We start from the raw sequence: 26,145 nt of genomic DNA on the forward strand, positions 1-26,145 counted from the left end.
AAATATTGGCATCACTCTCTTTCAAGGACGAATTTTCTTTTTCTACTGAGGATGTAAATGACATATGTCTTTTTTTTTTTTTTTTTAAAGATTTTATTTATTTATTTGACAGACAGAGATCACAAGTAGGCAGAGAGGCAGGCAGAGAGAGGAGGAAGCCCTTCTTTTTTTTTTTTTAAGATTTTATTTATTCGGGGCGCCTGGGTGGCTCAGTGGGTTGAGCCGCTGCCTTCAGCTCAGGTCATGATCTCAGGGTCCTGGGATCGAGTCCCGCGTCGGGCTCTCTGCTTGGCGGGGAGCCTGCTTCCTCCTCTCTCTCTCTCTCTGCCTGCCTCTCTGCCTACTTGTGATCTCTGTCTGTCAAATAAAATAAATAAAATCTTAAAAAAAAAAAGATTTTATTTATTCGCCAGACAGGGATCACAAGTAGGCAGAGAGGGAGGGAGAGAGAGAGGAAGGGAAGCAGGCTCCCCGCTGAGCAGGGAGCCCGATGCTGATGCCAGGGCTCCATCCCAGGACCCTGGCATCATGACCTGGGGCAAAGGCAGAGGCTTAACCCATTGAGCCACCCAGGCGCCCTGAGGATGTAGATGACATATGTCTTAAGGGCTCTATCCCTAGCACCTAACAGAACGCCTAGAACCTGGTATATATCCTACAACTTTGGTGAGTGATATAAGAATTTGGACAGGATTTATCCTCCTCTGCCCGAGCACATGAGGCCTTTCCCTCTTGTCCATTTACCATCATTATCACCATCACCATATACAACCACCACTTCTTTGTCTGCCAAAGCAGTTTTCTAAAGTGTGTAAGAAACTCCCAGGAAGGGGCGCCTGACTGGCTCAGTCTGTAGACCATGCAACTTTTGATCTTGGGGTTGTAAGGTTGAGCCCCACATTGGGTGTAGAGAAATAAAACCATAAGAAAAATCATAAGAGGGGTGCCTGGGTGGCTCAGTGGGTTAAGCCGCTGCCTTCAACTCAGGTCATGATCTCAGGGTCCTGGGATAGAGTCCCACATCCGGCTCTCTGCTCAGCAGGGAGCCTGCTTCCTCCTCTCTCTCTCTCTCTCTGCCTGCCTCTCTGCCTACTTGTGATCTCTCTCTGTCAAATAAATAAATAAAATCTTTAAAAACAAAAAAAGAAAAAAGAAATATCATAAGAAAAAAAATCATAAGAAAAAAAAAACACTCATAATCTCCCAGGAAACCTGTTAAATATAAAGAAGTCCCCACCTTCGGATAGAAGATCTCTTTCCCCGAGAAGGAAGAGGATCTGAGTAGTCTGCATTTTATTTTATTTATTTATTTTTAGTAGTCTGCATTTTAAAGAAATTTCTCTAATGATTCTTATGCATGCCTATATTTGGGAACAGTTCCTTTTTTTTCCCTAAAAGGGTCCCTGCCCTTCACAGCATTCCCACCAAGTGGATGAAACCTATTCATTTATTTCTCCTTCAATAAGCACCTGCTTAGTACAGTCATGGAACTAAGGAGCCTCACTGAGTGCCTCTGCCCCAATGGATCAACCAACCCTTCCTTAGCCTCAGTTTTTCCCTCAGTAGAAGGGGGATAGTAATCTTTGCTTTTCTACTTATTCCGGGGATATTGGAAGAATCCAACGACATATGGCAGCAAGTGGAAGACTAAACTATTCCTTAAAACTGGATTTTGGGGGGCATCTGGGTGGCTCAGTGGGTTAAAGCCTCTGCCTTCAGCTCAGGTCAGGGTCCCAGGGTGCTGGGATCGAGTCCTGCATTGGGCTCTCTGCTCCGCAGGGACCCTGCTTCCTCCTCTCTCTCTGCCTACTTTTGATCTCTGTCTGTCAAATAAATAAATAAATAAAATCTTAAAAAAACAAAACAAAACAAAACTGGGTTTTGGGAACTAAAAATTAAGCGCCAAAAGAGAAAGTGCCTGAAGGTCTGCAGGTCCCTGGCAGAGTAACTACAGTCCAGGTATATTAATTATCTAATGCAGTGGAATAAGTTAGCCTCAAACTTAGCATTTTAAGACAATAAACTTCTGTTATTTCACTCAATTTTTTTTCCAGTCAGGAATCCAGAAGTGGCTTAGCTGGTGTTTTAGCTCAGGGGCTCTCACAACATTATAGTCAAGCTGTTGTCAGGGTCCACAAGGTTTGACTGGGGCTAGAGAATCTGCTTCAAGTTCCCTCTCATGGTTGTTGGTAGGCCTCCATTCTTCAGTGGCTGTTGGACAGAAGCTTCAGTTTTTTGCTTCGTGGACTGTCCATAAGGCTGCTCTCACAACAAGGCACATTACTTTCAGAGAGAGAGAAACAAGAGCACCTAGGCTGAAAGCCTTAGTCTCTTGGTAACATCATCTCAGAAGTGATAGATCATCATTTCCACTTTATGGTATTGGTCATACAGATCAATCCTGCTACAATATAGGGGTGTCAGAGGGGTCTAAGAAGAGTGTGAATAAGAAGAAGCAGAGATTATGGGGGGCCATCTGAAGGTTTCCAAATACACCATGTGTGGTCTTTAGCATTGGTTACAGGCCTAGAGATTCAATTTAAGTAGTGAATCAGAACATATCAGATTCAGGAGACTGACTCACACAGATTAAATACACGTGAAACATTATCTTGGTAGACTCTCCCTCTTCTCTGGAATATTTTAGTTAAACTTGTCTTCCTTTGAAACACAACACATAGGTTATGGGTTCCCACTTCACAGCCTATGTGCTGACTGTTCTGACATCAGAATGCTCTTCGAATGGCTAAGTCCTCCATGTGCTTCTGGTCTTAACTTCACATTTCTCCTCAAAGGCTTTACCTGTTCACACCATATAAAATTGTTACCACTTAATCTTTTTCACTCTCCATCCCAAATATATTTTTTAAATATTTTTATTTATTTATTTGGCAGACAGAGATCACAAGTGGGCAGAGGGGCAGACAGAGAGAGAGATGGGGAAGCAGGCTTTTGGGTGAGCAGAGAGCCCGACACATGGCTCGATCCCAGGACCCTGGGATCATGACCCGAGGTGAAGGCAGAGGCTTTAACCCACTGAGCCACCCAGGCGCCCCCCAAATATTTTCTGATAGCACTTAATGGCTCTCTGATATTATTTTGACTCTATATACATTGCAGATTGTCTCCCCAGTAGAATTTGAGCTCCACTAGGGAGGGTTTTTGTTTTTGTTTTTGTTTTCTGTTTTGTGATTGCTGTATCTCCAGTGGCTAGAACAGTGCCTGGTATATAGTAGGTACTCAATAAATAAACCAGTGTGCTAATTCACACTGGAAAATATGTTGTGTGAACTGGGCATTTTGTCTCATTTGATCAACACACATTCTCAACATAGAAAATGATATGGGAAGGGGTGCCTGGGTGACTCAGTGGGTTAAGCCTCTGCCTTCAACTCAGATCATGATCCCAGGGTCCTGGAATCAAGCCTGAGTCAGGCTCCTTGCTCAGAGGGGAGCCTGCTTCTCTCTCTCCTACGCTCCCTGCTTGTGTTCCCTTGCTCGCTATGTCTCTCTCTGTTAAATAAATAAATCTTAAAAAAGAAAAAAAAAAGAAAAAAAAATGGTATGGGAAGTCAGTTACTATATCCCCTAAGTCTATGGTGAGCATGGAGTCAAGCAAGGACACATAATGGGAGTTTCCCAAAGTTTGATGGTCTATGAGGTTTTATTTATTTTTTTTTTAAAGATTTATTTATTTATTTTAGAGAGAGAGCAGGAGAGAGGAGGAAAGAGAGAGAGAATCTTTTTTTTCTTTTTTTAAAAGATTTTACTTATTTATTTGACAGACAGAGATCACAAGTAGGCAGAGAGGCAGGCAGAGAGAGAAAGAAGAGGAAGCAGGCTCCCTGCGGAGCAGACAGCCAGATGTGGGGCTTGATCCTAGGACCCTGGGATCATGACCTGAGCCGAAGACAGAGGCCAAGGCTTCATCTCAGGACCTTGAGATCATGACCTGAGCTGAAATCAAGAGTTGGACACTCAACTGACTGAGCCACCCAGGTGCCCCTTTCCTTTTATTTTTTTAATTAAAATTTTTTTCTTAATTCTTAAAAATTTTTAATTTGTTAAAAGATTTTATTTATTTATTTGACAGAGAGAGAGAGTGAGATCACAAGTAGGCAGACAGAGATGGTGGGGGAGCAGGCTCCCCGCCGAGCAGGGAGCCCGATGCAGGGCTCGATTCTAGTACCCTGAAATTATGACCTAAGCCGAAGGCAGAAGCTTAACCCACTGAGCCACCCAAAGTGCCTCTAAAAAAAATTTTTTTTAAATTAATGTCTATGTCCAACGAATGCACAATGCTGAGACCAGGAGTTGCATCTTTTACCAGCTGAGCCAGGTAGGCAGGTACCTCTGAGGTTTTCCTTTATGGCTCTTGGAAATGCACCTGCCAGGGGTGCCTGGGTGACTCAGTCGGTTAAGCATCTGCCTTCAGCTCAGGTCAGGTCTGGGATCAAGTCCTGCATTGGGCTCCCTGCTCATCTAGAAGCCTGCTTCTCCCTCTCTGGCTCCCCCTGCTTGTGCTAGCTCTCCCTCTGGCTATCCCTCTCTCTCAAATAAAATCAGAAAGAAAGAAAGAAAGAGAGAAAGAAAGAAAGAAAGAAAGAAAGAAAGAGGGAGAAAGGGGAGGAAAGAAAAGAAATGCACTTACCAGGCACCTGACTGGCTCGGTGGACCATGTGACTCTTGATCTCAAGATTGTGATTTCAAGACCCATGTTGTGTGTAGAGATTGCTGAAAAATAAAATCTTAAAAAAAAAAAATAAGAAAGGAAGAAATATACCTGCCAAGGAGACAAGAAACCATGACACACCTGTCTGGGCGGCACTGGAGATCCAAAGATATATTCTTACCTTTTTTTTTTTAATATTTTATTTACTTATTTGACAGAGAGAGAGAGAGAGTGAGAGAGAGCACAAGCAGGGGAGCACAGTGGGAGCGGGAGAAGCAGGCTTCCTGCCGAGCAGGGAACCCGACATGAAGCTTAATCCTAGACCCTGGGATCATGACCTGAGCTGAAGACAGATGCTTAATGACTGAGCCACCCAGGAACCACCCCCCTTTTTAAAAAAAGATTTTATTTATTTATTTGGCAGAGAGAGAAAGAGAGAGAGCACAAGCAGGGAGAGCAGGAGGCAGAGGGAGAGGAAGAAGCACTTCCCTGCTGAGCAATGAGCCTTGTGCTGGACTGGTCCCAGGACCCTGAGATTGTGACCTGAGATGAAATGAAGAGTTGGGTGCTTAACCAACTGAGTCACCCAGGTGCCCCTATATATTCTTATCTTTTTGAGTAAATTCCATGCAGACATATTTATGAGAATAGACTGTTTCATCGGAAGATGAAAAAACAAAATGGCATAGTTTTCTGCTTTAACATTAATGTTCTTCCCAAAGCCCTATCACCAGAGTAATGACCATAATTAGAGCCCCAATCACCCAGTATTTATTGGGCATCTCTTAGAATTTGTTTCTTCCAGGCTGCTTTTTCTGCCCATGGGTCCTGTCCCAGTGCTATAATAAAATCACTTTTTGGAAGGGGGGTGCCTGTGTGGCTCAGTGGGTTAAGCCTCTGCCTTCCGCTCAGGTCATGATCCCAGGGTCCTGGGATCAAGCCCCGGTCCCGGGATCTCCCCCACCTGCCTCTCTGCCTACTTGTGATCTCTGTCAAATAATAAATAAAATCTTAAAGAAAAATCCCTTTTTGGAGGAAAAAAAAGGATATGTTTCTTCCATAGAGGAACAGTTGTGCCATCCTGTATTGGTTCTTAATGATTTCTCATAGGCAAATTATTTCCAAATTCTTGGAAATAAAATTTAGCATTTCTCTCATTTGACAATTTTATGAAAAAATGGTGAACAGATTCAGTTTCTGAATTTGTGGCTTTTAAAGCCCATTTGGAAAGACAAAATGAATACACTTGAAATATTAAGAAAATAAAAGGAGGTTGTATTAATTTACATGGGCTGCCATAACAGAATACCATAGACTAAGTGGCCTAAACAACAAAAAATTATTTTCTCATTGCTTTAGAGGCTGGAAGTTCAAGATCAAGGTACTCGCAGGGCTGGTTTCTGGTGAGACCTCTTTCCCTGGCTTGCAGGTCTCTCTTTCTCTTCTGACACCAGTCCTATTGGATTAGGCTCCTATCTTTATGATGTCATTAAATTTAATTACCTCCATAAAAGCTGTATCTCCAAATACACTCATATTGGGGCTGGAGCCCTTCACCATATAAATTTTGCCTGGATGAGGAGGAGGGTTACAATTCAGTCCCTAACAGGGGTCCTTTCCTTCCATGAATTTTTTTTTTTGTGTGTGTGTGAGAATGTATGTTGATATAACCTTCGTAAAGAGCAGTTTGACATTATCCGCTGAAATTTCAATTGTATACCTCCTTTAACTCAGCAATCTCTTTGGAAGGAAACTATTCCATAGACAGAATGTACAAATGGGTGAATATACATATACACATGTACAAGAATGTTCACTGTAACTTAATCTGTAATAGTGAAAAATTTGAAATAACTTAAATATAATTTAAATAATAGTATAGTCATATAATGGAACTGGTACTCACTAAGGTATTAATAAATAAGATCTCAGTAAAGACTAGTATATTGTTACTAGGATATTAGTATATTGAAAAAAAGCAAGTTATAGAATCATATATATGGAATGGACACTTTTTTTTCTTGGTATAGACTTTTTTTTTAAAGATTTTATTTATTTATTTGACAGAAATCACAAGTAGGCAGAGAGGCAGGCAGAGAGAGAGAGGGGGAAACAAGCTCCCCGCTGAGCAGAGAGCCTGATGTGGGGCTCCATCCCAGTACCCTGGGATCATGACCCAAGCTGAAGGCAGAGGCTTTAACCCACTGAGTTACCCAGGCACCCTGATAAAGACTTTTTAAAAAAGATTATTTATTTATTTGTCAGAGAGAGAGAGGGCACGCACAAATGGGAAGCAACAAGTAGAGGGAGAAGCAGGCTCCCTGCTGAGCAAGGAGCCCCATGCAGGACTCAATCCCAGGACCTGGAATCATGACCTGAGCTGAAGGCAGGAACTTAAGTGACTAAGCCACCCAAGCCATCCTGATTTTATTTATTTATTTATTTATTTTTAAAGATTTTATTTATTTATCGGGGGGGGGGAGAGCGAGCACAGGCAGACAGAATGGCAGGCAGAGTCAGAGGGAGAAGCAGGCTCCCTGCTGAGCAAGGAGCCCGATGTGGGACTCGATCCCAGGTTGCTGGGATCATGACCTGAGCCAAAGGCAGCTGCCCAACCAACTGAGCCACCCAGGCATCCCTTATTTTTTATTTTTAAGTAATATTTACACCCAATGCAGAACTCAAACTTTCCCTATATATTTTCACATGCATACAACAAGTGTGGATGAAAACACACCAGAAGCAACAAGGATTGAATTTATGGGTAGAACTGGAATTTGCAGGCCAAGAACGTTTTCTATATAATTTGCAGGCCAAGAACATTTTCTATATTTGCACCACATATACATATATATATATACACACACATATACACATATATGTGTATATATATATATGCATAGTTTTGTGCTATTTGGTTTTTGTATTTATATTTTATTATATATATAATATGCAATATTATATATATATATTATGGTTTGGGGCTATTTGATTTTTTTCACATTTATTTATTTGAGAGCGAGAGCGACAGCAACAGCATGGGGGAAGGGGAGGGGTACAGAGAAGGGGAGAGAGAAACTTAAGCAGACTCTACCCTGAGTGCCAGCGCAACTGGGGCTAGATCTCCAGATCCTGAGATCATGACCTGAGCTGAAACCAAAAAGTCAGATGCTTAACGGACTGCACCACCCTCTTCAGCATCATTGAAAAGATTTTTAAACTTTTTTTTAATAGAAAGATTTATTTATATATTTATTTATTTGGCAGACAGATCGCAAGTAGGCAGAGAGGCAGGCAGAGAGAGAGGAGAAAGCAGGCTCCCGGCTGAGCAGACAGCCCAGATGTGGGGCTTGATCCCAGGACCCTGGGATCATGACCTTTAACCTACTGAGCCACCCAGGCACCCCAACTTTTTTTTTTTAAGATTTTATATATTTATTTGAGAGAGAGACAGAGAGCACGAGAAGAGAGAGGTCAGCTGGAGAAGCAGACTCCTTGCTGAGCAGGTAGCCTGATGCAGGACTCCATCCCAGGACTCCAGGATCATAACCAGAGCCAAAGGCAGTCATTTAACCAACTGAGCCATCCAGGTGCCCTAGAAAACTTTTTTAAAAATGAGGAAACAGGGGCGCCTGGGTGGCTCAGTGGGTTGAGCCGCTGCCTTCGGCTCGGGTCATGATCTCGGGGTCCTGGGATCGAGTCCCGCATCGGGCTCTCTGCTCGGCAGGGAGCCTGCTTCCTCCTCTCTCTCTCTCTCTGCTTGCCTCTCTGCCTACTTGTGATCTCTCTCTGTCAAATAAATAAATAAAATCTTTAAAAAAAAAAAAAAAAATGAGGAAACAGTAAGAATGAGCTTCTAAAAGGCAAATGAATGACTAGCAGTGATAGTGATGGACTGTGGAAATATAGCGAGGGATCATGATTGGTTGGGATAATCAGAAAGTTTTCCTGGATAAAAGAGGGCATGAAAGATATTTCCAAGTTCGAATATTCCAAACAGAAAAACAAACGCAGGAGAACACCAATTGTCTTTGTAGGACAGCAAGATACTGTGCAGCAGCAGGAAATACCTTTGGTAATGAGGTGTCAGTGTAGGTTTCTGAGTAGCCCAGAGAGACCCCAAGAATATATTTTAAGATTAAGCTCTACAGGGACTCCTGGGTGGCTCAGTGGGTTGGACCGCTGCCTTCGGCTCGGGTCATGATCTCGGGGTCCCGGGATCGAGTCCCGCGTCGGGCTCTCTGCTCAGCGGGGAGCCTGCTTCCTCCTCTCTCTCTCTGCTTGCCTCTCTCTACTTGTGATCTCTCTCTCTCTGTCAAATAAATAAATAAATAAATTTAAAAAAAAAAAGATTAAGCTCTACAAACTTCCATTTATAATATAACTTAGTAGTAGATAGGTAATGTGCAACATTACATAGCTAATACTGCTGTATGATATATAGGAAAGTTGTTAAAGAGTAAATCTCATCACAAGGAGAAAAAATTTTTTACTTATGTGAGATGGGTTAGGTGAACCTATCTATGGTGCTAATTTTTGCAAATCAATCATGTTATATGCCTTAAACTTACACGGTGGTGTATATTAAATATTTCCTAATGAAACTAGAAATAAAGGAAGATTGAACTACAACAACAACAAAAGATTAAAGAAGCGGTAGTGGCGCAGTAAGAGATTAAGTGAAAGTTAGCTCCTGGGGTGAGGGTGCCCACTAGGGGGTGCTGATTCAAAGCATAGGTGCACTTGGGCTACGTCGTAAAAGGAAAGTACCGCACGATAGAATGTCAGATAAAAAGGGCGTTTGGACAGTTAGACAAATGAGGAAAATAAAGAGATGTGTAAATACTAACGCTCCCTTTATTACCGCACGCTCCCCAACCCACAGAACACAAAACTGAGCATGACAATACTACTGTAGCACTTGCCACTGAGGTACCACTCAAACAACTACTATTCCCAGGGTCCCTTGCGAAGCCAGAGCCCTCTTCCCAGGTGGGAGTGGGTCTCGCCGCAGGGCCTTTTGGGATCCGTAGTTTTGCAGTGTCTTCCGGGGATTGTAGTTCCCTTCCCACAATCTGCTGGGCGAGGCGGCGCCGGCGACCAGAGCTGCGCTGGGTGTTCAGGGGCCAAGATGGCGGCGCGCCGGGGACGGAGAGACGGAGTCGCGCCGTCTCTGAGTGGGGGCCCCGGACCTGACCCCGGCGGTGGAGTCCGCGGCAGCAGTTGGGGGAGTCGGAGCCAAACGCCGTATGGGACTGTGGGCTCTGTGAGTGGCGGGGAGCAGGTGAGAGGCTGGCGGGCGGCCCGCGGCTGGCAGCAAAGCGGCGTGTGCCGGGCGGTGACACGTGGACGCCACAGGAAAAGGAGGAAGCGCTTGGGAGGCGATGCCGGCTGGCTGCGGGAGACGGGTTGGGCCGAACGGACCTGGGCTGTTTGCTGGAGGGACGCAGGCAGAGACGCGGGTCCCCACAGCCATTCCTTCGGAACGCCGGAGGGGCATAGCCGGGTGTTGGAAACATGGCCCGTTCTGGGGGTCAGAGATTGGGACTTGGAATCCAGGGTTAATACCTCTCTCTAAGGATGCCGAGTGGGGGTGCTCCCAGCACCGCGCTGCAGTGCCTTTTCGAAGCCACGTGGGGTGGGGGGAGCAATTTTCCCGGGAGAACTTGTCGACTTCCCCTCCCCCTCTAGGCGGCTCTGGCACCCACGTGGGTTGGGCTTCTGGTTGAGGGGGGGGTGGCCCGCGGGTCCACGTGGGGGCGGGGAGGGTATGTCCACGTGGCTCCCGCTCCAGGCTGCCGGGCATCTCGTATCGGCGTTGGAGCCGCACTGCTGGGAACTGGGTGTGTCTCAGCCGGTCCCGCCATCTCTGACCCGGCTGGGGGCCCCTGGCCGGGAAGGAAGGTAGGGGCTGGTAGAGTCAACTTTGCCCAAGGTCTTGGAGTAGTTTTTTTCTCCTGCATTGTCCACGGCCCCTCGATAGCGAACGGTGAAGGACCTTCCAGATGTGCGAGGAGTCAGTTCCCTGCGGATGGTGGAGTGTGTTGGGGAGGGCAGAAGGCTGAGGTTAAAGGGTTGTGGAGTAAGCTTGTGGTGGCTTCTGTCTGACCGGCTTGTGGTGGCTTGTGAGTCATGGGCACTGGCGTTTTGGTTGCCTGCGGACCTGGTTCATTCATGATTCAAGGTGCACGGGGAGTGTCAACGTATACATGGGACAAGTCTAAGTAAGGGAAAGATTCCTTTCTCCTTCCCTTTTTCCTTCAGCCTCTTTTTTGAGGAAGCAGCTAAGGCTTGCTTCTGTGAACTGACAGATATGAGGTGATCTGTATTTAAAGCTCTTTGGAATTTTGCTGGGGATGGGAAAAATTGGAAGCGATTTAAGAACTATTCAACACTAGTTGAACATTTATTGGATGGGGTTGGCTTCTTCTGTCAAATTCTGTTTCCTTGGTCTTCATTTCTCCATACTTAGAAAGTGTTATCTCACTCCTCAGCAGAGGGCTTCTTAAAAGTTGCCATCTAGAATGGTGGGCAGGACTTAGGCTGAACTGTTATCTCTTAAGCAATTAAGCGGAGTCCTTGAAAGCTTTAGGGTGTTTTGTTTAGCTTGGGTTTGGTTTTGGTTCTAGGTGGGAATTGGACTGCAGGCTACCAGGTAATGTTAGTTCCAGCAGACCAGTCCAGGCCCTTGCTTCTGAAGCCCTACCTTGGGAGCTGCTCATCTTTTAGGGGAGAGGCAGGAAGGATCCATGGCCCAGCTGTAATCCAATTTAGGTGGTCATCAGGGGTTGGAGAGGGTCTCGTGGAGAGATTGTTTCTTCTCTCACCTCCCTCCTAAGAAAGGTGGATGTGTGGAACCTAGTCAGTCAACCAATATTTATTGAGATACTATGTTCAGACATAGGGATCCTGGGGTGAACAACACATAGTCCCTGTTCTCTAGGCTCATATGGTTTTATTGGGATAGACAGATAATAAATGATGAGTGGGACAAAAGGAAAGTGCAACATATTTGGGCTTGTAAAATAAGCAGGGTCTGGGAAAGGACATTTTAAGTTGAGACTTGAAGGCCGTGTGTTGTGGGGGAGGAAAGCTTTCATCAGAGGAAATAGTATAGGAAGGCCTTGAAGTGGGAGAGAACCTGGCTTATTGAAGAAATGGAGAGACCTGTGTGTCTGTTGCATGGAGAGAGAGGCACAGTGGTAAGCTAGAACACATACTGGAGCAGAGGGAAGACTGTAAGTCATATTAAGGAGTTTAAATGTAGTGCTAAGAGCAGTAAGATGCCATTGGAAGGGTTTAGGTAGAACCTTAAAAAGTGATCAGATGTGTTTTCTTAATAGTTTGTAGTTGGCTTTGAACCCTGTAGGGACAAGACTGCGTGTGAGAGAGCCAGTTGGGAGGTTGCTGAAGTAGGGATGCTGGTGGCTGGCTTTTAGCCTGGCTTTAGCTCCTAGATGATTTTGGTAGTCTGAATGCTGTGCTCTTTGGGGATTGAGGGATAGGTGATGTCAGGGAAAGAGAGGGGATATCTCTCACTGGGGCTCCGGTACCTGCCTAATGGAGGTGGTGAGTGGGTCCCAGAGCTGGGCATTGTTTTAAGATTCTGGCCTGGTGGCTGGGTCAGGTAGGTGGCAGGGCAAGTTGAGATGGAGCGTCCTTGCTCACGCTGGAGTGTTTGCTGAGCTAGGTGCTATTCAGCTGCTGGTTGTAATTACAGGATTGTGAAGGCTTGGGAGGAATTAGTGCCTAAAACTCGCCACCTTTCACTTCCTCTCTGGAGCTGGCCTCCTAAAATGTATCTAGCCTTTCCTCTCTCTGGGCATTGGACCTCAGCTTGGTTAGGAGGGTGGGTAGGGGGTTATAGTCACATCTGTTGCCTTCCTCCTCCCCCCTTGGAAGAGGTACAGAGTTGCAGAAGGGGATGGGGAATTAGCTTATCCTTGTTTGTTCCTGTTCTTTGGCTGTCATCATCTGTTTCCTATAGTGGAGATATCCCTGATTCTGGCCTCTGGCCTTGCCAGCCCCTTTCAAGCTACTTCTGGCCCTGCCCACGCCCACGCTCTTGACAGGCCTGGGCCGGTGGCTCCCTGCCTGTCAAGGCTGAAGATGTTGCTAGTTCTCAGGCAAGTAGTGGGGTGGGGCTTTTCTGTGCAGTGAATCAGCGAATCAGGTTTTCTCTTTTGTGCTTACATGGTTGAGGTGGGGAACTTTTCCTTTGGGACTACCACTGATAGGTTGAGTGGCACATTGTAGGGCCTTCAAAATTTAAAAAAAAATGTGAATTAAGTGTGTATGTCAACTCTGTATAAGACACTGTGCCAGGCATCCTAGATCATCAGGAAGTAGAAGCACAGTTTAAACCCTTCCAAGTTCCAAGAAGGATATAGGTTAATATGGTACAAAAGGTTATTTTGCCCCAAAGGAACTTAGAATCCGGTTTTAGTAATGATGCAAAGATTGCTAGAAAAATGAGTGCTACAGAAACCTAATTGGATTGGGTATGAGGAGAGATTAGCATGGGTTGGGGAAGTCTGAGTTGTCTTGAACAAGGTTGAGTTTGAGCTAAGCAGAGGAGAAAGGCCTGAGTGGGACTTTAGGAAGGTAAGGTGGTTGGAGCTGAAATTGCCTCCTTGCTGACCACCTCTCCTTTGGTGTATCCCTCAGACTGTCTGCCTTTACCATTGCCAGCAGACAACTTTTCTGAACAATTTTGATCTTTCTCATGTTTTTACTCCCTACTTTAATAATCTGTGGCTCCCAACTGTTTCTGGATGAAGTCCAAACTTTTTTCAGAAGGCCCTTGAACATTGCCGTCCTGACTGGTGTTTTGGCTCATGGGTTGAGTTGTACTTCTCTCTGCCCAGCAAGTCCAGAGGTTTGGTTGGCTTTGGTGGGGCTTCTGCTGAGTCTGAGGTGATTGGTGGAACTTTTGGTTTAGAGAGCCTGTCACATAGCTACCCCAGAGGTCCCATGCCTTGCAGGCCTTACGACCATCCTGTTTGCCCCAGGTGCTGCTGCACGAGGAGGGGGATGATTCTGGTTTTGTCAGTCTGTCTCGGCTTGGCCCCTGCCTGAGGGACAAGGACCTGGAGATGGAGGAGCTGATACTGCAGGATGAGACACTGCTGGGGACCATGCAGAGCTACATGGATGCCTCCCTCATCTCCCTCATCGAGGATTTTGGGAGCCTTGGGGAGGTGAGCTGGGGCTGGGCTTAAATTCTTCAGGTGGGAGCTTTGCATTTGAGACTGTGGCTCAGTGGTTCTGTTTTCCCAGGATTTTGGTTCCTGGATACCCAAACCAAGTCCTTGAAGTGAGTTTTTTGTCTCTCAGTGAGAGTTGGGCTGTAGGATGCTAGACCATGTCCAATGCGAGGATGCCCTGGCAGGCTTGCACAATAGTCCAAGGCCTTTTCCCCTGTGTGGGCCCCCATCTTACATGTCCAGAGAGTTCCCAATTTGTTTTGAGTCCAATTCCAGCCTAGCCAAGGGTTGTCTGTTGAGCATCCACATCATCCCCGAGGGTGGAGGGAGTATATGAAACATAAGCCTAGCCTCAATTCTGACAGGCCTGTCTTGGCACTAGGAAGGTGGGAGATGGCAGTGAATGACATTGGAGTCCATGCTTTCTGGCATTCAGATCTCTCTGGGAAATTGAGCTGAACTCAGCCTGGGAGACTATTTCTCTTGGCGTTCAGTCCTTTTCAGTGGCCAGTAGATCATTAGGGATGATGGTGGAACCTTCCTGTTGTCTTTCTGGAGCAGAGCAGGTTATCTCTGGAGGACCAGAATGAAGTGTCGCTGCTCACAGCTCTGACAGAAATTTTGGACAATGCAGATTCCGAGAACCTGTCTCCGTTTGACAGCATTCCTGACTCAGAACTGCTTGTGTCACCTCGGGAGGGCTCCTCTGTGAGTGTGGGGCTGCCGTTGGGGGGTGGGATGCTGTTGGTTGCTGCAAAGTATAGAGCCACGACTGTGGACCCTCTCATATAGTTGTGAAGCACGAACTCATCTCGGGCTTTTCCTCCCTCTCAGCTACACAAGTTACTCACCCTTTCCCGGACACCCCCGGAACGTGACCTCATCACCCCGGTTGACCCATTGGGGCCCAGCACAGGCAGTAGTAAAGTGAGTGGGGTAAGCCTGACCAAGGGAGCCTCAGAGACTCCCAGGAGGGAGGAATGTGTGGGGACAGGCCTAGAAAAATGTATCCCCAGAGGAAACTTCTGCAGCTTCTCCTCTTTCCTACAGGTTGAGATGTCTCTCTCAGATCCTCCTTGGGACTTCTCTCCACCTTCCTTCTTAGAGACCTCATCCCCTAAGCTTCCTAGCTGGAGACCCCCAAGATCAAGAGCCCGCCGGGGCCAGTCCCCTCCTCCCCAGCAGCGTAGTGATGGGGAAGAAGAGGAGGAGGTGGCCAGCTTCAGTGGCCAGTTGCTTGCTGGGGAGCTCGACAACTCTGTGAGCAGTATCCCAGACTTCCCTATGCACCTGGCCTGCCCCGAGGAGGAAGATAAAACTGCAGCAGCAGAGATGGCAGTGCAGACAGCTGGTGATGAGAGTATCTCCTCCTTGAGTGAGCTGGTGCGGGCCATGCATCCATACTGCCTGCCCAGCCTCACTCAGCTGACATCACTCGAGGATGAGCTTCAGGAGCAGCCGGATGATTTGACACTGCCTGAGGACTGTGTGGTGCTAGAGATTGTGGGCCAGGCAGCCACAGCTGGTAATGACCTGGAGATTCCAGTTGTGGTACGGCAGATCCCTGCTGGGCCTCAGCCTGTGCTCCTGGATGACTCGCTAGAGGCCAGTCCAGCTTTGAAGCTGCTCATGCCTACGCTAGAGTCGGAGACAGAGGCTCCTGTGCTCAAGGAAGACCTCTGCCCTGATAAAGAGGGGTTGTCAGTGGACTCAGAGGAAAAACTGGAGTCAGTCTGCTTGTTGGACCCCAGGGAGGTCATGGAGCCAGTGATGCCCCAGGGACCTCAGAACCCACCAGCCAACACAATGCTGAGCTCCCAGAGAGCTCGAAAGGGCAGGAAGAAGAAGAGCAAAGAGCAGCCAGCAGCCTGTGCAGAAGGCTATGCCAGGAGACTGAGGTCAGCTTCTCGTGGGCAGTCTACCATGGCTACAGAGGTGACCTCTCAGACAGGAAACTTGCCTCAGGAGGAACTTCAAAGAGAGGTTGGGCCTCCTCGTAGTAGAGGGAAGCCCCGGGCTTGGGCTCGGGCCTGGGCAGCTGCCTTGGAGAAACCTAGCTCTGGGAACTTGGAGAGTAGTGCTGGGCAAGCTAGTCCTGACAAAGAAGATGCTCTAGACCTTTACTCCAATCTGGTTGACAGCATCCAAGCCAACCTTGTTCCAACCCATGTCTCTGCTCGAACAGACCCCATGCCACTTGACTCTGTTGAAACCAATCCCACTGAAGTTAATCCTGTTCTAGCTGATCCTGTACCTGTTGATCCTGCATTGGGTGACCATGATTCAGCAAACTCAGAGCTGGTGGACCCTCTTCCAGCTGACCCAGTGCTGATTGATCCAGTCTTGGCTGACTCAGCAGAAATTGACTCTACAGTGGTTGTTCCCATCTCAGATGACTTGCCACCAGGTGACCCTGTCCCAGTGAGCTCAGCACCAGTTGACTCTGTTCCCAGTGACCTGGGTCCAGTTGATTCTGTGCTAGTTAAATCTAGGCCTTCTGATCCCAGACGTGGTGCCATGTCATCTGTCCAGGGGAGTCCGGCTCCCCAGATCCTTCCAGAGTCAGAGTCCTTGGACTCTCTAAAGGCCATCATCCCTGAAGTCCAGGAGGTTGTGGGTCCTCTGAAGGTAGAAGGTGGTAACAATGCTACAACCCAGGAAGCCAGACCTCGGCCTCTTAGCCTATCAGAGTACCGGCGACGAAGGCAGCAGCGCCAAGCAGAGGCAGAAGAGAGAAGTCCCCAGCCCCCAGCTGGGAAGTGGCCCAGTCTCCCAGAGACTCCCACAGGACTAGCAGACATCCCTTGTCTTGTCATCCCACCAGCCCCATCCAAGAAGACAGGTCTGCAGAGAAGCCCTGAGGTTCCTCCTGAGGCTTGCTCTGTGCCTGTGGGTCCCAGTCCTTCTTCTCCTAGTCCTGAACCACCTGCAAGCAAAGCTCTGGCCTCAACTCCCACAGAGCAGCTGCCAACCCAAGAGCTGCCACTACCAGCAAGACCCCCACCTCCTCCTGTGCAGCCCATGCCTCCCACAATGCCCACTGCTTTGCCTTTCCCCCCAGGTGGGCTAGGCATGACCCCCATGCTGCCCCTTCCTACAAGCAGGCAAGGGATGCCCAGTCTGCCCCCACCACCCTTGCAGCCTCCCAGTCTTCCAGTGTCTATGGGCCCAGTACCACGTGATCCCTATACTCACTATGCTCCTGTACCACCCTGGCCTTGTTATCCCCCTATGCCCCCTTCTGGCTATCCTTGTCTGCCCCCTCCGCCAACAGTGCCCCTAGTGTCTGGTACTCCTGGCACCTATGCTGTGCCCCCCACTTGCAATGTGCCTTGGGTACCCCCTCCAGCCCCAATCCTACCTTATAGCTCTAGCTGTGCCTATGGGCCCTTGGGATGGGGCCCAGGGCTGCAACACCCTCCATTCTGGCCTACTGTGCCACCACCTCCTTTGCCTCTAGCATCTGTTGGGAGAGCTGCTCCTCCACCCAAGGTGGAGCCCAGTGGCATTCCAGCTGGCCCTTCTGAAAGTGTACTTCCTGGGTCAGTGGCTCCTCCCCTCAGTCTTGGGTCAGCTAGCCAGGGAGCTCCACAGGTGGAGCCCACCAAGGTGGAGGTCAAATCAGTACCTGCGTCTCCCCATCTGAAACACAAGGTGTCCTCCCCAGTACAAAGCCCCCAGATCAAGGCTCCACCATGTCTGTCTGCTGAGAGTGTGGCTGTTGAGGAGCCTGTATCAGAGAGGCTAAATCCTGAGACCCAGGAGACCAGGCTCAGAGAGAAGCCCCCCTCTCCTGTTGCCAAGGCTGTTCCCACACCCACACCAACATCAAAGCAGAGCACTGTAACTAAGCTGCCTGCTGTCCACCCAGCCCGTCTAAGGAAGCTCTCGTTCTTGCCTACCCCACGTACTCAAGGCCCTGAGGACGTGGTACAGGCTTTCATCAGTGAGATTGGTAAGTGCTGCACAGTTTGTTGATGTGAGTGAAGGGCATGGGGGTTAGATGGTGAGCATAATCTAGAACGGGACAGACCACCTTAATGGGGCTGGGCTTTGTGGATTTATTTGGAGGATTGTTTGTTTTGTTTGGAGTATTCTCCAGAGCTCTGGATTGGTTTGGTTCCTCCCTGTTTTCTGTTGCTGTCTTTGTTTCCTTAGTATAGTGGACAGGGGGAACATAAAGGGAGAAGTGAGGTGATTGGGGAATTCTAGGACCTGGGTACTTCCATTTCCAATCCTGTGTTCTGTGCTTCCGCAGGAATTGAGGCATCAGACCTGTCCAGTCTACTGGAGCAGTTCGAGAAATCTGAAGGTGAGGAGCCTGGGTAGCTATGCTGAACCCTTTCTGTTGCTATTTTCTTTGGGTCCAGCCCTGTATTTAACTTAGATGTAAGGAAGGGAGTAGTGGAGGGGCCGTTTCAAAGAATTAATCTTGTTCTGATAGGAGTGGGGAGATAAGGTTCACTGCAGTGCAACCTAAGCCAGGGAGGGGGTGGTGGTACAGCCTGGCAAGAACTATCAAGAGTGAATGGATGTGGCGATCCACGAGGGTCAGGTTGGTTGGGGACATTTTATAGAGGATAGTAGCTCTCCAGCTGGGCCTTGAAAGGCAGGATGTGTGTGTGTGGGAATAAAGGCCAAGGTATAGGAAGGATGGTGTGTGGTGTGTTTGGAAGGCAAGGGATAGCTCAGCTTTCTCAGTACAAAGCAGGGCCCTAGGTACTGTGAGGGTATTGTGTCCTGTTCTCAAGGAGCTTATGGTCTGATTGGGGAGGAAAAAACAGAAAAGACTCCTGAATTAGTAACAAATATCTATATAGTACAAGGAAAAATATAAAATATGATAAGTGTAGGACAAATAGACCACAAGTCCAGGAAGTTAGGTTACATAGAAACTTACATGCTAGGCTTAGAAGTTTGGGCTCTGTCTCAGATTCAGTGAGTAATTAACAGATGTCTCTGAGCAGAGACGTGATTAAAAACAGTATTGGCGTGCCTACTAGAAAACAGTGGATCTCTGGGGGAGAGCCCAGTGAAATATGTAGGTAAAGTGGATTTTCCTTCTTTGGGCCTCAAAGCAAGCCCTTTTGCACCTTCTCAGTCTGGAACATCTGGTTGGCCTTTTAACTAATTTGGTTTCTTTGCAGCCAAAAAGGAATGCCCTCCCCCAGCTCCTGCTGACAGCCTGGCTATAGGAAACTCAGGGTGAGTATGGAGACATACAAGTGAGTTACCCTCCAGTTGTTGGTCAGCAGCTGGCTGGCGCTGCAGGACTGTCATCTGGATGCCTGTGTTGCAGGGACTTTCAGTTAGCTTTAGAGTCTCTCCCTGTTACCCTGTGCCTCACTCAGCCCAGCACTATTGGACACTGTCTTGGATGGTGAGATAGGAGGATGTGTACCATCCTCTGCTGATGCCAGTCTGGGATTCCAAATGTCCTGGAGGTACTTTTTGTCTTCTGGCAAATTGTGCCTTTGGGGATTTCTTTCCTTTCTTTAACAAACTTTAAGCTTGCTCAACACTGGTGATGGTATAAGGTCAAGTGGGGAAGATGTTCATAGCTCTCCTGACTCCTTGAAGGATGCACCCTGGACATCCTTGTTCCCCAGTCTTCCAGCACTGAGAGGCCTTTTTTCATTTATCATGTTCATGCTACCCTATCCTGTTCTGCCAGGCACCCATCCACATTGATTTTGGGTTGTTTTGAGCTAGGTAGGCAAGGTTCCTGGCTTAAAGGAAATGGGGGCTATTCAAGGTCATAGCCAGCCTGCCTCCTAGAATTGAACAGAGCGGAGTTGAGACCCAGTCCACATTTCGGTTACTAAGAGCCTGTTGTGCTGGAGGAGAGTAATAGGGGCAGTTTTTGTATCCCCTTCTTCTTCTTCTTTTTTTTTTTTTTTTTAAGATTTTATTCATTTATTTGACAGAGATCACAAGTAGGCAGAGAGAGAGAGGGGAGGAAGAAGGCTCTCTGCTGAGCAGAGAGCCTCATGCGGGGCTCAATCCCAGGACCCTGAGGTCATGACCTGAGCCGAAGGCAGAGGCCTCAACCCACTGAGCCACCCAGGCACCCCTTGTATCCCCTTCTTCTCTGCATACACCCCTCTCCCATTCCTTTGTAAGGAAAACAGATATGCAAGATGTTGAGGAGGCAATGAACCAGGCTTTCCCTTTTCCCCCCTGCCAGCAGCGTTGACACTCCCCAGGAGAAGAGGCCCCTAGACCGGTTACAAGCCCCAGAACTGGCCAACGTGGCAGGTGGGTTCAGAGCTGGGAACTCTGCCTTTGATTATTATGCAGCAAATGTTTATAGAGCCTGCCCTGCACCAGGTGTGTGTAGATGTTGGGAATACAGAGCTCTTGATCTTCATCGTTGAGGTTCTCAGAGTCCAGGGAGCAGATGTATAAGCCAATGATCAGAGAGATTGTATGTTAAAGATGTTAAAGGAGACTTTGTGGTTCATTTATTTATTTTTTAAATTTTATTTATTTATTTGACAGAGATCACAAATAGGCAGAGAGGCAGGCACAGAGAGAGGAGAAAGCAGGCTCCCCGCCTAGCAGAGAGCCCGATGCAGGGCTTGATCCCAGGACTCCGGGATCATGACCTGAGCCGAAGGCAGAGGCTTTAACCCACTGAGCCACCCAGGCGCCCCTGCCTTTGTGGTTTATTGTGGGGTCTGAGATGGGACAGTCAGGGGAGAGTTATATATAGAAGGTGTAATCCTTGAAGCAGAGGTTTGAGAAAATCAATCAGATAGATTGATTGGTAATGAGATAGATTACCAATCAGATAGATTTAGGGGATGAGGCATTCTAGGGAGATGGAGCAGCTGGAGTGAATGGAAGAAACAAAACCAGTCTGGTACGTTTGGGGGAGTTGTTTGGTTTGGCTAGAATATAGTGGCTGATGGGAATGGTGGGTAGAACTTAAGCAAGAGATGAAGCTAAGTGGTAAGTAGGAGCTCAGATTATGGGAACTTTGAATGCCATGTTGTTTGGACTTTATCTCATATATTTAGGAAGCAGTTGATTTTAGGGTGCTCCCTCTAGTGGGAATGTAGAAGACAGGATAGATGGGTGTGAAGCCTGAGGTAGGAGATTATTGGAAGATGATTATATGAATCCAGGCAAGATGCAGCCCTGAAATCAGGTAGTGCTGGGGGGAGGGCTGGGTCTAAGAATGGAGAGGTGGACCAGGCAGGAGCTGGTCATAGCTAGGTTTGGGCAGTGAGAGGTTGAGGGGTTCAGGAAGACACTAGCTGGCTGGGTTTCTGTTGCTTTGTCCCCAAGATAGGGAACTTGGGGGAAGAAGTAGTTGGAACAGTGGGAGAAGTTGGGCTGTTGACTATTGTCGGTTTCTTTGTGACATGAGGTGGGGGTCTGTGGAGCCTATGTACGCAGTGTTTAGAAGTGTAGAATTGGATCTCATCCTGCTATCTCCATCCTCCCTCCCCTCACAGGGCTCACCCCACCAGCTACCCCTCCCCACCAATTATGGAAGCCCCTGGCTGCTGTCTCACTGCTGGCCAAAGCCAGATCTCCTAAGTCTACCGCCCAGGAGGGAACCCTGAAGCCTGAAGGAGTTACAGAGGTCAAACATCCAGCTGCAGCCCGCCTCCAAGAAGGGGTCCATGGCCCTAGTCCAGTCCATGTGGGCTCTGGGGACCATGATTATTGTGTCCGGAGCAGGACTCCCCCCAAAAAGATGCCTGCCTTAGTCATTCCAGAGGTGGGCTCCCGATGGAACGTCAAACGCCATCAGGACATCACCATCAAACCTGTCTTGTCTCTGGGCCCAGTCATCCCCCTCCCCCCACGCACAGCTGCCTCACAGGAGCCACTTGATCACAGGACTAGCAGTGAGCAGGCAGATCCCCCAGCTCCTTGCCTCGCCCCATCTGCCTTGCTGTCCCCTGAGGCCTCGCCTTGCCGGAATGACATGAACACTAGGACTCCCCCTGAGCCCTCAGCCAAGAAGCGGTCAGTGCGCTGTTACCGAAAAGCCTGCAGGTCAGCCAGCCCCCCAAGCCGGGGCTGGCAGGGCTGTCGGGGCCGCAGCAGCCGTTCTGTCAGCTCTGGGTCCAACCGGACCAGCGAAGCATCTTCCTCTTCATCTTCATCGTCGTCTTCCTCATCCCGGTCCCGGTCCAGGTCCCTCTCCCCCCCACACAAGAGGTGGCGAAGGTGAGCTCTGATGGCCTCTTAGGTCCTCTTCACGTAAGAAGTCCCATGTCCTCTCCTCCAGTTTACTTTGAAAGCTTTTGCACATTGAGTTTGATACTTTCAGACTCCTAAGGCTTCCACTTCTGTCCTTGGCTTTTGTCTTCTCCCCCTTTCTTGAATTATTGAAGGAGGCAAGCTGTGAGAAGATAGCTTCTATCCCCTGTTTGAGTTTGGGGTATCCCTGAGGTCTCCTACTTCCTTGAGCCCTGCCTTGGGGAGACCATTAAGTTTGGATCTTGCCGGTGTTTAATCTGTCACATACTGTATCAGTTCTCACTTCTACTCTTTTCTTGGTGGGCTGTCGGAAGGTGGGATGGTGGGTTGTTGATGGCAGTTCTTCTAATCATCCGTTGAGGAGAGTGTCGGGACAATTCCTTTGTTATTGTGGCCTCATATATTTTCGGGCAGTACCTTTTTCTCAGTAACAGACCCAAATTTTCCTGCTTAATGCGTGAAGAATTCTTGGTTTTGGAACCAGAATGACCTCTTGAGAAATGATCTCTATTACAGGTCTAACAAGTCACCTCCCTTTTATGCCATGGTCACAGTACTGCTGTGAGACATGTTAGGGGAGCAGGAACCCAGAGACTTAGGCCTGGCACCCCCAACTAGTTGTAAGACCTAGGGCACAGCCCTTTATCTCTGAGTCTCCATTTATTTTTCTTTTTACCGACTTGTTAAATATTTTTTAAATTGCATGATTGAAAATAACTATGATCTATGATTTGTGCCAAAACACTCTAAAACATTCCAGATACATCTAAAGTTCATGAGGGCCTCAATTTTGTCGTCTGTGGAGTTCTTCTAGGCCTCTTTTGCTCTGCTTTGTTTTTGAGCCTGAGCTTCCTGACAGGGAGGCAAGGCTGGGACCGAGGTAAGGTAAGTAAGTAGAATATTTCTGCACCATTCCCAGCATTCCTGCCTGCCTCTTTATCCTCCAGATCCAGTTGCAGTTCCTCTGGACGTTCCCGAAGATGCTCTTCTTCCTCCTCCTCTTCATCTTCCTCCTCCTCTTCATCTTCCTCATCCAGTTCCAGAAGCCGGTCCCGCTCCCCATCACCCCGACGGAGAAGTGATAGGAGGCGGCGGTGAGTATGTGATTGTGGAGTCTGTGCATCTGGGATGCAAGTGCCTGAGAGTTCTGAGACTTGAGGTATCTATGTCTGGGGATCTGATGGCTCCTTCTTCTCATGTCAGGTACGGCTCTTACCGTTCACATGACCATTACCAAAGGCAGAGAGTGCTGCAGAAGGAGCGTGCAATAGTGAGTAGAGGAATAGGTCTTGGGAGAATAGGGCTTGCCCCTGGACCATGAGCTTTGAGTGTCTCCTACACTGGTAGCTCTGGGTCATGATGTATAAATTTTCCTTGTTCTAACATAGGAGGAGAGAAGAGTGGTCTTCATTGGGAAGATACCTGGCCGCATGACTAGGTCAGAACTGAAACAGAGGTTCTCTGTTTTTGGAGAGATTGAGGAGTGCACTATCCACTTCCGTGTCCAAGGGTAAGCTTGGGCCCTAAGGTCAGAATGTCCTTTCCTTCCCATTCATCTACCGTGATGCTTGTTGGTCTTTCCCCCTTGCTCTGGTGTGCTCGGCAATGTAGGATGATAGCTTCACTCCCACAATCAGAGGGTTGGCCATTGGGGAATAAGAAGAACCACCCCAGTCCCTCTCTCTACCCTGGGAAGTACCTGTTTTCCATGGCATGTGCCCAGATAGCCATCCTAGCCTTGCCTCATCTTCCTCACCAGTGACAACTATGGCTTCGTCACTTACCGCTATGCTGAGGAGGCATTTGCAGCCATTGAGAGTGGCCACAAGCTGAGGCAGGCAGATGAACAACCCTTTGATCTCTGCTTTGGGGGCCGCAGGCAGTTCTGCAAGAGAAGCTATTCAGATCTTGGTGAGTGGAAGAAATCCTGAAGCTTTGGTATACTTCATACTGTCCCCAGAAGGGTTCCCAGCCTTTTTGAGAGTGGGCCTCTCCTTCATGGAGCTAACTTAATGCTGAATGTGACACACCAAGAACCTGGGGGTGGGATGAGAGGAGAAATGGGGGCTGTTTTGTTTTGTTTTGTTTTTTAATTAAAACCAGGGTGATAGTATTTCCATCCATTATTGGGGTGGGAGGAGGCTGGCTGTTTGAGGACCCTGTGGTAGGGAAGTGTTGTCAGAGACCTTGATGTCTGTCTCTATTTTTATAGACTCCAACCGGGAAGACTTTGACCCTGCTCCTGTAAAGAGCAAATTTGATTCTCTTGACTTTGACACATTGTTGAAACAGGCCCAGAAGAACCTCAGGAGGTAACCCTGGGCCCTTCTCCCCCTTCCCTTTTTCTTTGGAGGTGTCCAACCTCCTCTACCCCTCTCCCCCACTTTAGGGGAGAGAGCTGCTAGTGAGAAATGACTGTTTTATAAAGAAATGGAAAAAAGTGAAATAAAAAATGTGTTAAATCAGATTTTTTTAAAGGGTTATTCATTTTTTATAACAGGCATTGAAATAAGTTAACTTGCATTCCTATGTTCTGATGGGGCTGAGGGGTACCCCAGTGTTTGGAAGATCTAAGTTACTATGCAGACTAATAAACATGAACTAGAGAGAATTCCCAGGTGCTGTGTGCTTCTTTCAATGGTGCTAGTGCCAGACATACTCACTTTTCCAGTCTGAACACAATCAGGGACATGCTTATCTCCATTTAGTTCCTAGGACCTCTCTTTGGTCAGGTGCAAAATCCTGTTGGACTTAAAACTTTGTTCCTTAGGATGTGTTGTCAGTGAAATCAGTTTTCTAGGGCAGTGCTTCTCAAGTTTAAAAGGAAGTTTGAATTACCTGGTGATCTTTTTAGAATGTAGATTCTGGCTTCTGGGGTGGGGCCTGAGATTCTGCCTTTCAACAAGGGGATGCTGATGCTGCAGTCCCAAGGAAGGGATTTTTACCACTAATGACCTAGAGGAAGCTCATACTTGTTCCAAATAAAGGTTTTCTTTCTTTTTTTTTTTTTTTTAAAGATTTTATTTATTTATTTGACAGACAGATCACAAGTAGGCAGAGAGGCAGGCAGAGAGAGAGGAGGAAGCAGGTTCCCTGCTGAGCAGAGAGCCTGATGCGGGGCTGGATCCCAGGGCCCTGGGATCACGACCTGAGCTGAAGGCAGAGGCTTTAATCCACTGAGCCACCCAGGCGCCCCTAAATAAAGGTTTTCTAAACTGAGGCTTATGTATACATGTATGTACCATTTTAGCTTGAGCATGATGCTTGGCACACAATAGGTATTCAGAAGAATGCATATATGTGGATAAACATGGGTAAGAGGGAGATCTGTAGGAGTTTATCTAGAAGAGTGCCTATTTTGAGAAGAGCAAAGGAGAGGTATATCCCTCCAGAAAGTGGATCCTTACCTTTCCTGACAGGTATTAATGGGGAAGCAATCAACTGGTAGTGGGTAAAGGGATTGATGCCTGCTGATGTGTACTGAAATGTAATGGAACTTGGAATTAACTTGGCAGGCCTGGGCATTAATTTTTGAATACTCATGACAGAGGCATTGGGAGGTTTTTTTACTTCTCCCACAGGGAGAGTTCAAGTGTGAACTGTGTTCGGGAGATAGAAGGATAATTTCTAGGATTATAGGTTTGCAGAGATTGCTACTGTGTCGCTCAGGGTTCATTCACAATGGCTTTTCTCTTCATGGAGCTGACTTAATGCTGAATGAATAAGTAAGGGGGAAGGGGTTGTCTCAAGGGCAAATCATGATTGAAAGAGGGGCAATTTTAGAGATCGTCTGTTACCACTATTACCATGGATAATCTGAAGAATCCTCTGCAGTGAAGGTGAGAATTGGAATGGCCTCTCTGGGTGTTAGAGGAAGGGAAAATGAAGGGTGGGAATCGGCTAGCGCCGCGAATGGGAGTGGTTGGGAGATCCTGAGACCGCTCAAGCCTTCCGGTCCTCTCTACTCTGGAATGCAAATCCCAGTTGCAACTCTTAAAAAAAAAAAACCAAACGGTGGCTCTAGCTGAAACGGCGCGGGAAATCTAA

At 47.7% G+C, this 26,145-nt stretch overlaps 1 protein-coding gene across 10 annotated transcripts; it reads left to right on the plus strand.

The window, feature by feature from the left end:
- Positions 1–9,719: 9,719 nt before the first annotated feature.
- Positions 9,720–24,565, plus strand: PPRC1 (PPARG related coactivator 1). Of its 10 annotated transcripts, none has more exons than XM_082722352.1 (14): positions 9,720–9,956; positions 13,684–13,872; positions 14,440–14,586; positions 14,713–14,805; positions 14,929–17,833; positions 18,137–18,190; positions 19,026–19,083; positions 20,066–20,136; positions 21,342–22,065; positions 23,046–23,192; positions 23,302–23,368; positions 23,487–23,608; positions 23,858–24,009; positions 24,311–24,565. In XM_082722352.1, exons 1-14 carry the CDS (start codon positions 9,804–9,806, stop codon positions 24,412–24,414), a joined length of 4,986 nt encoding a protein of 1,661 aa, XP_082578478.1. In that variant the 5' UTR covers positions 9,720–9,803; the 3' UTR covers positions 24,415–24,565. The 10 variants fall into 10 exon arrangements, with proteins under 10 accessions (XP_082578478.1, XP_082578479.1, XP_082578476.1 ...); XM_082722353.1 differs by having other exon boundaries at positions 20,069–20,136; XM_082722349.1 differs by having other exon boundaries at positions 9,751–9,956; positions 14,713–14,814.
- The last annotated feature ends 1,580 nt before the right edge of the window (positions 24,566–26,145 follow it).

The sequence above is a fragment of the Mustela nivalis genome (genome assembly GCF_964662115.1).
Source record: "Mustela nivalis genome assembly, chromosome: 2".
Taxonomy (NCBI): Eukaryota; Metazoa; Chordata; class Mammalia; order Carnivora; family Mustelidae; genus Mustela; species Mustela nivalis.

Excerpts from the sequence above, each read along its gene's own strand:
- PPRC1 (XM_082722349.1), top strand. The coding sequence starts at position 9,804 with ATGGCGGCGCGCCGGGGACGGAGAGACGGAGTCGCGCCGTCTCTGAGT. Across the intron at positions 23,609-23,857 it reads ATCCACTTCCGTGTCCAAGG|TGACAACTATGGCTTCGTCA; the intron begins GTAAGCTTGGGC and ends CTTCCTCACCAG. Across the intron at positions 24,010-24,310 it reads GAGAAGCTATTCAGATCTTG|ACTCCAACCGGGAAGACTTT; the intron begins GTGAGTGGAAGA and ends CTATTTTTATAG.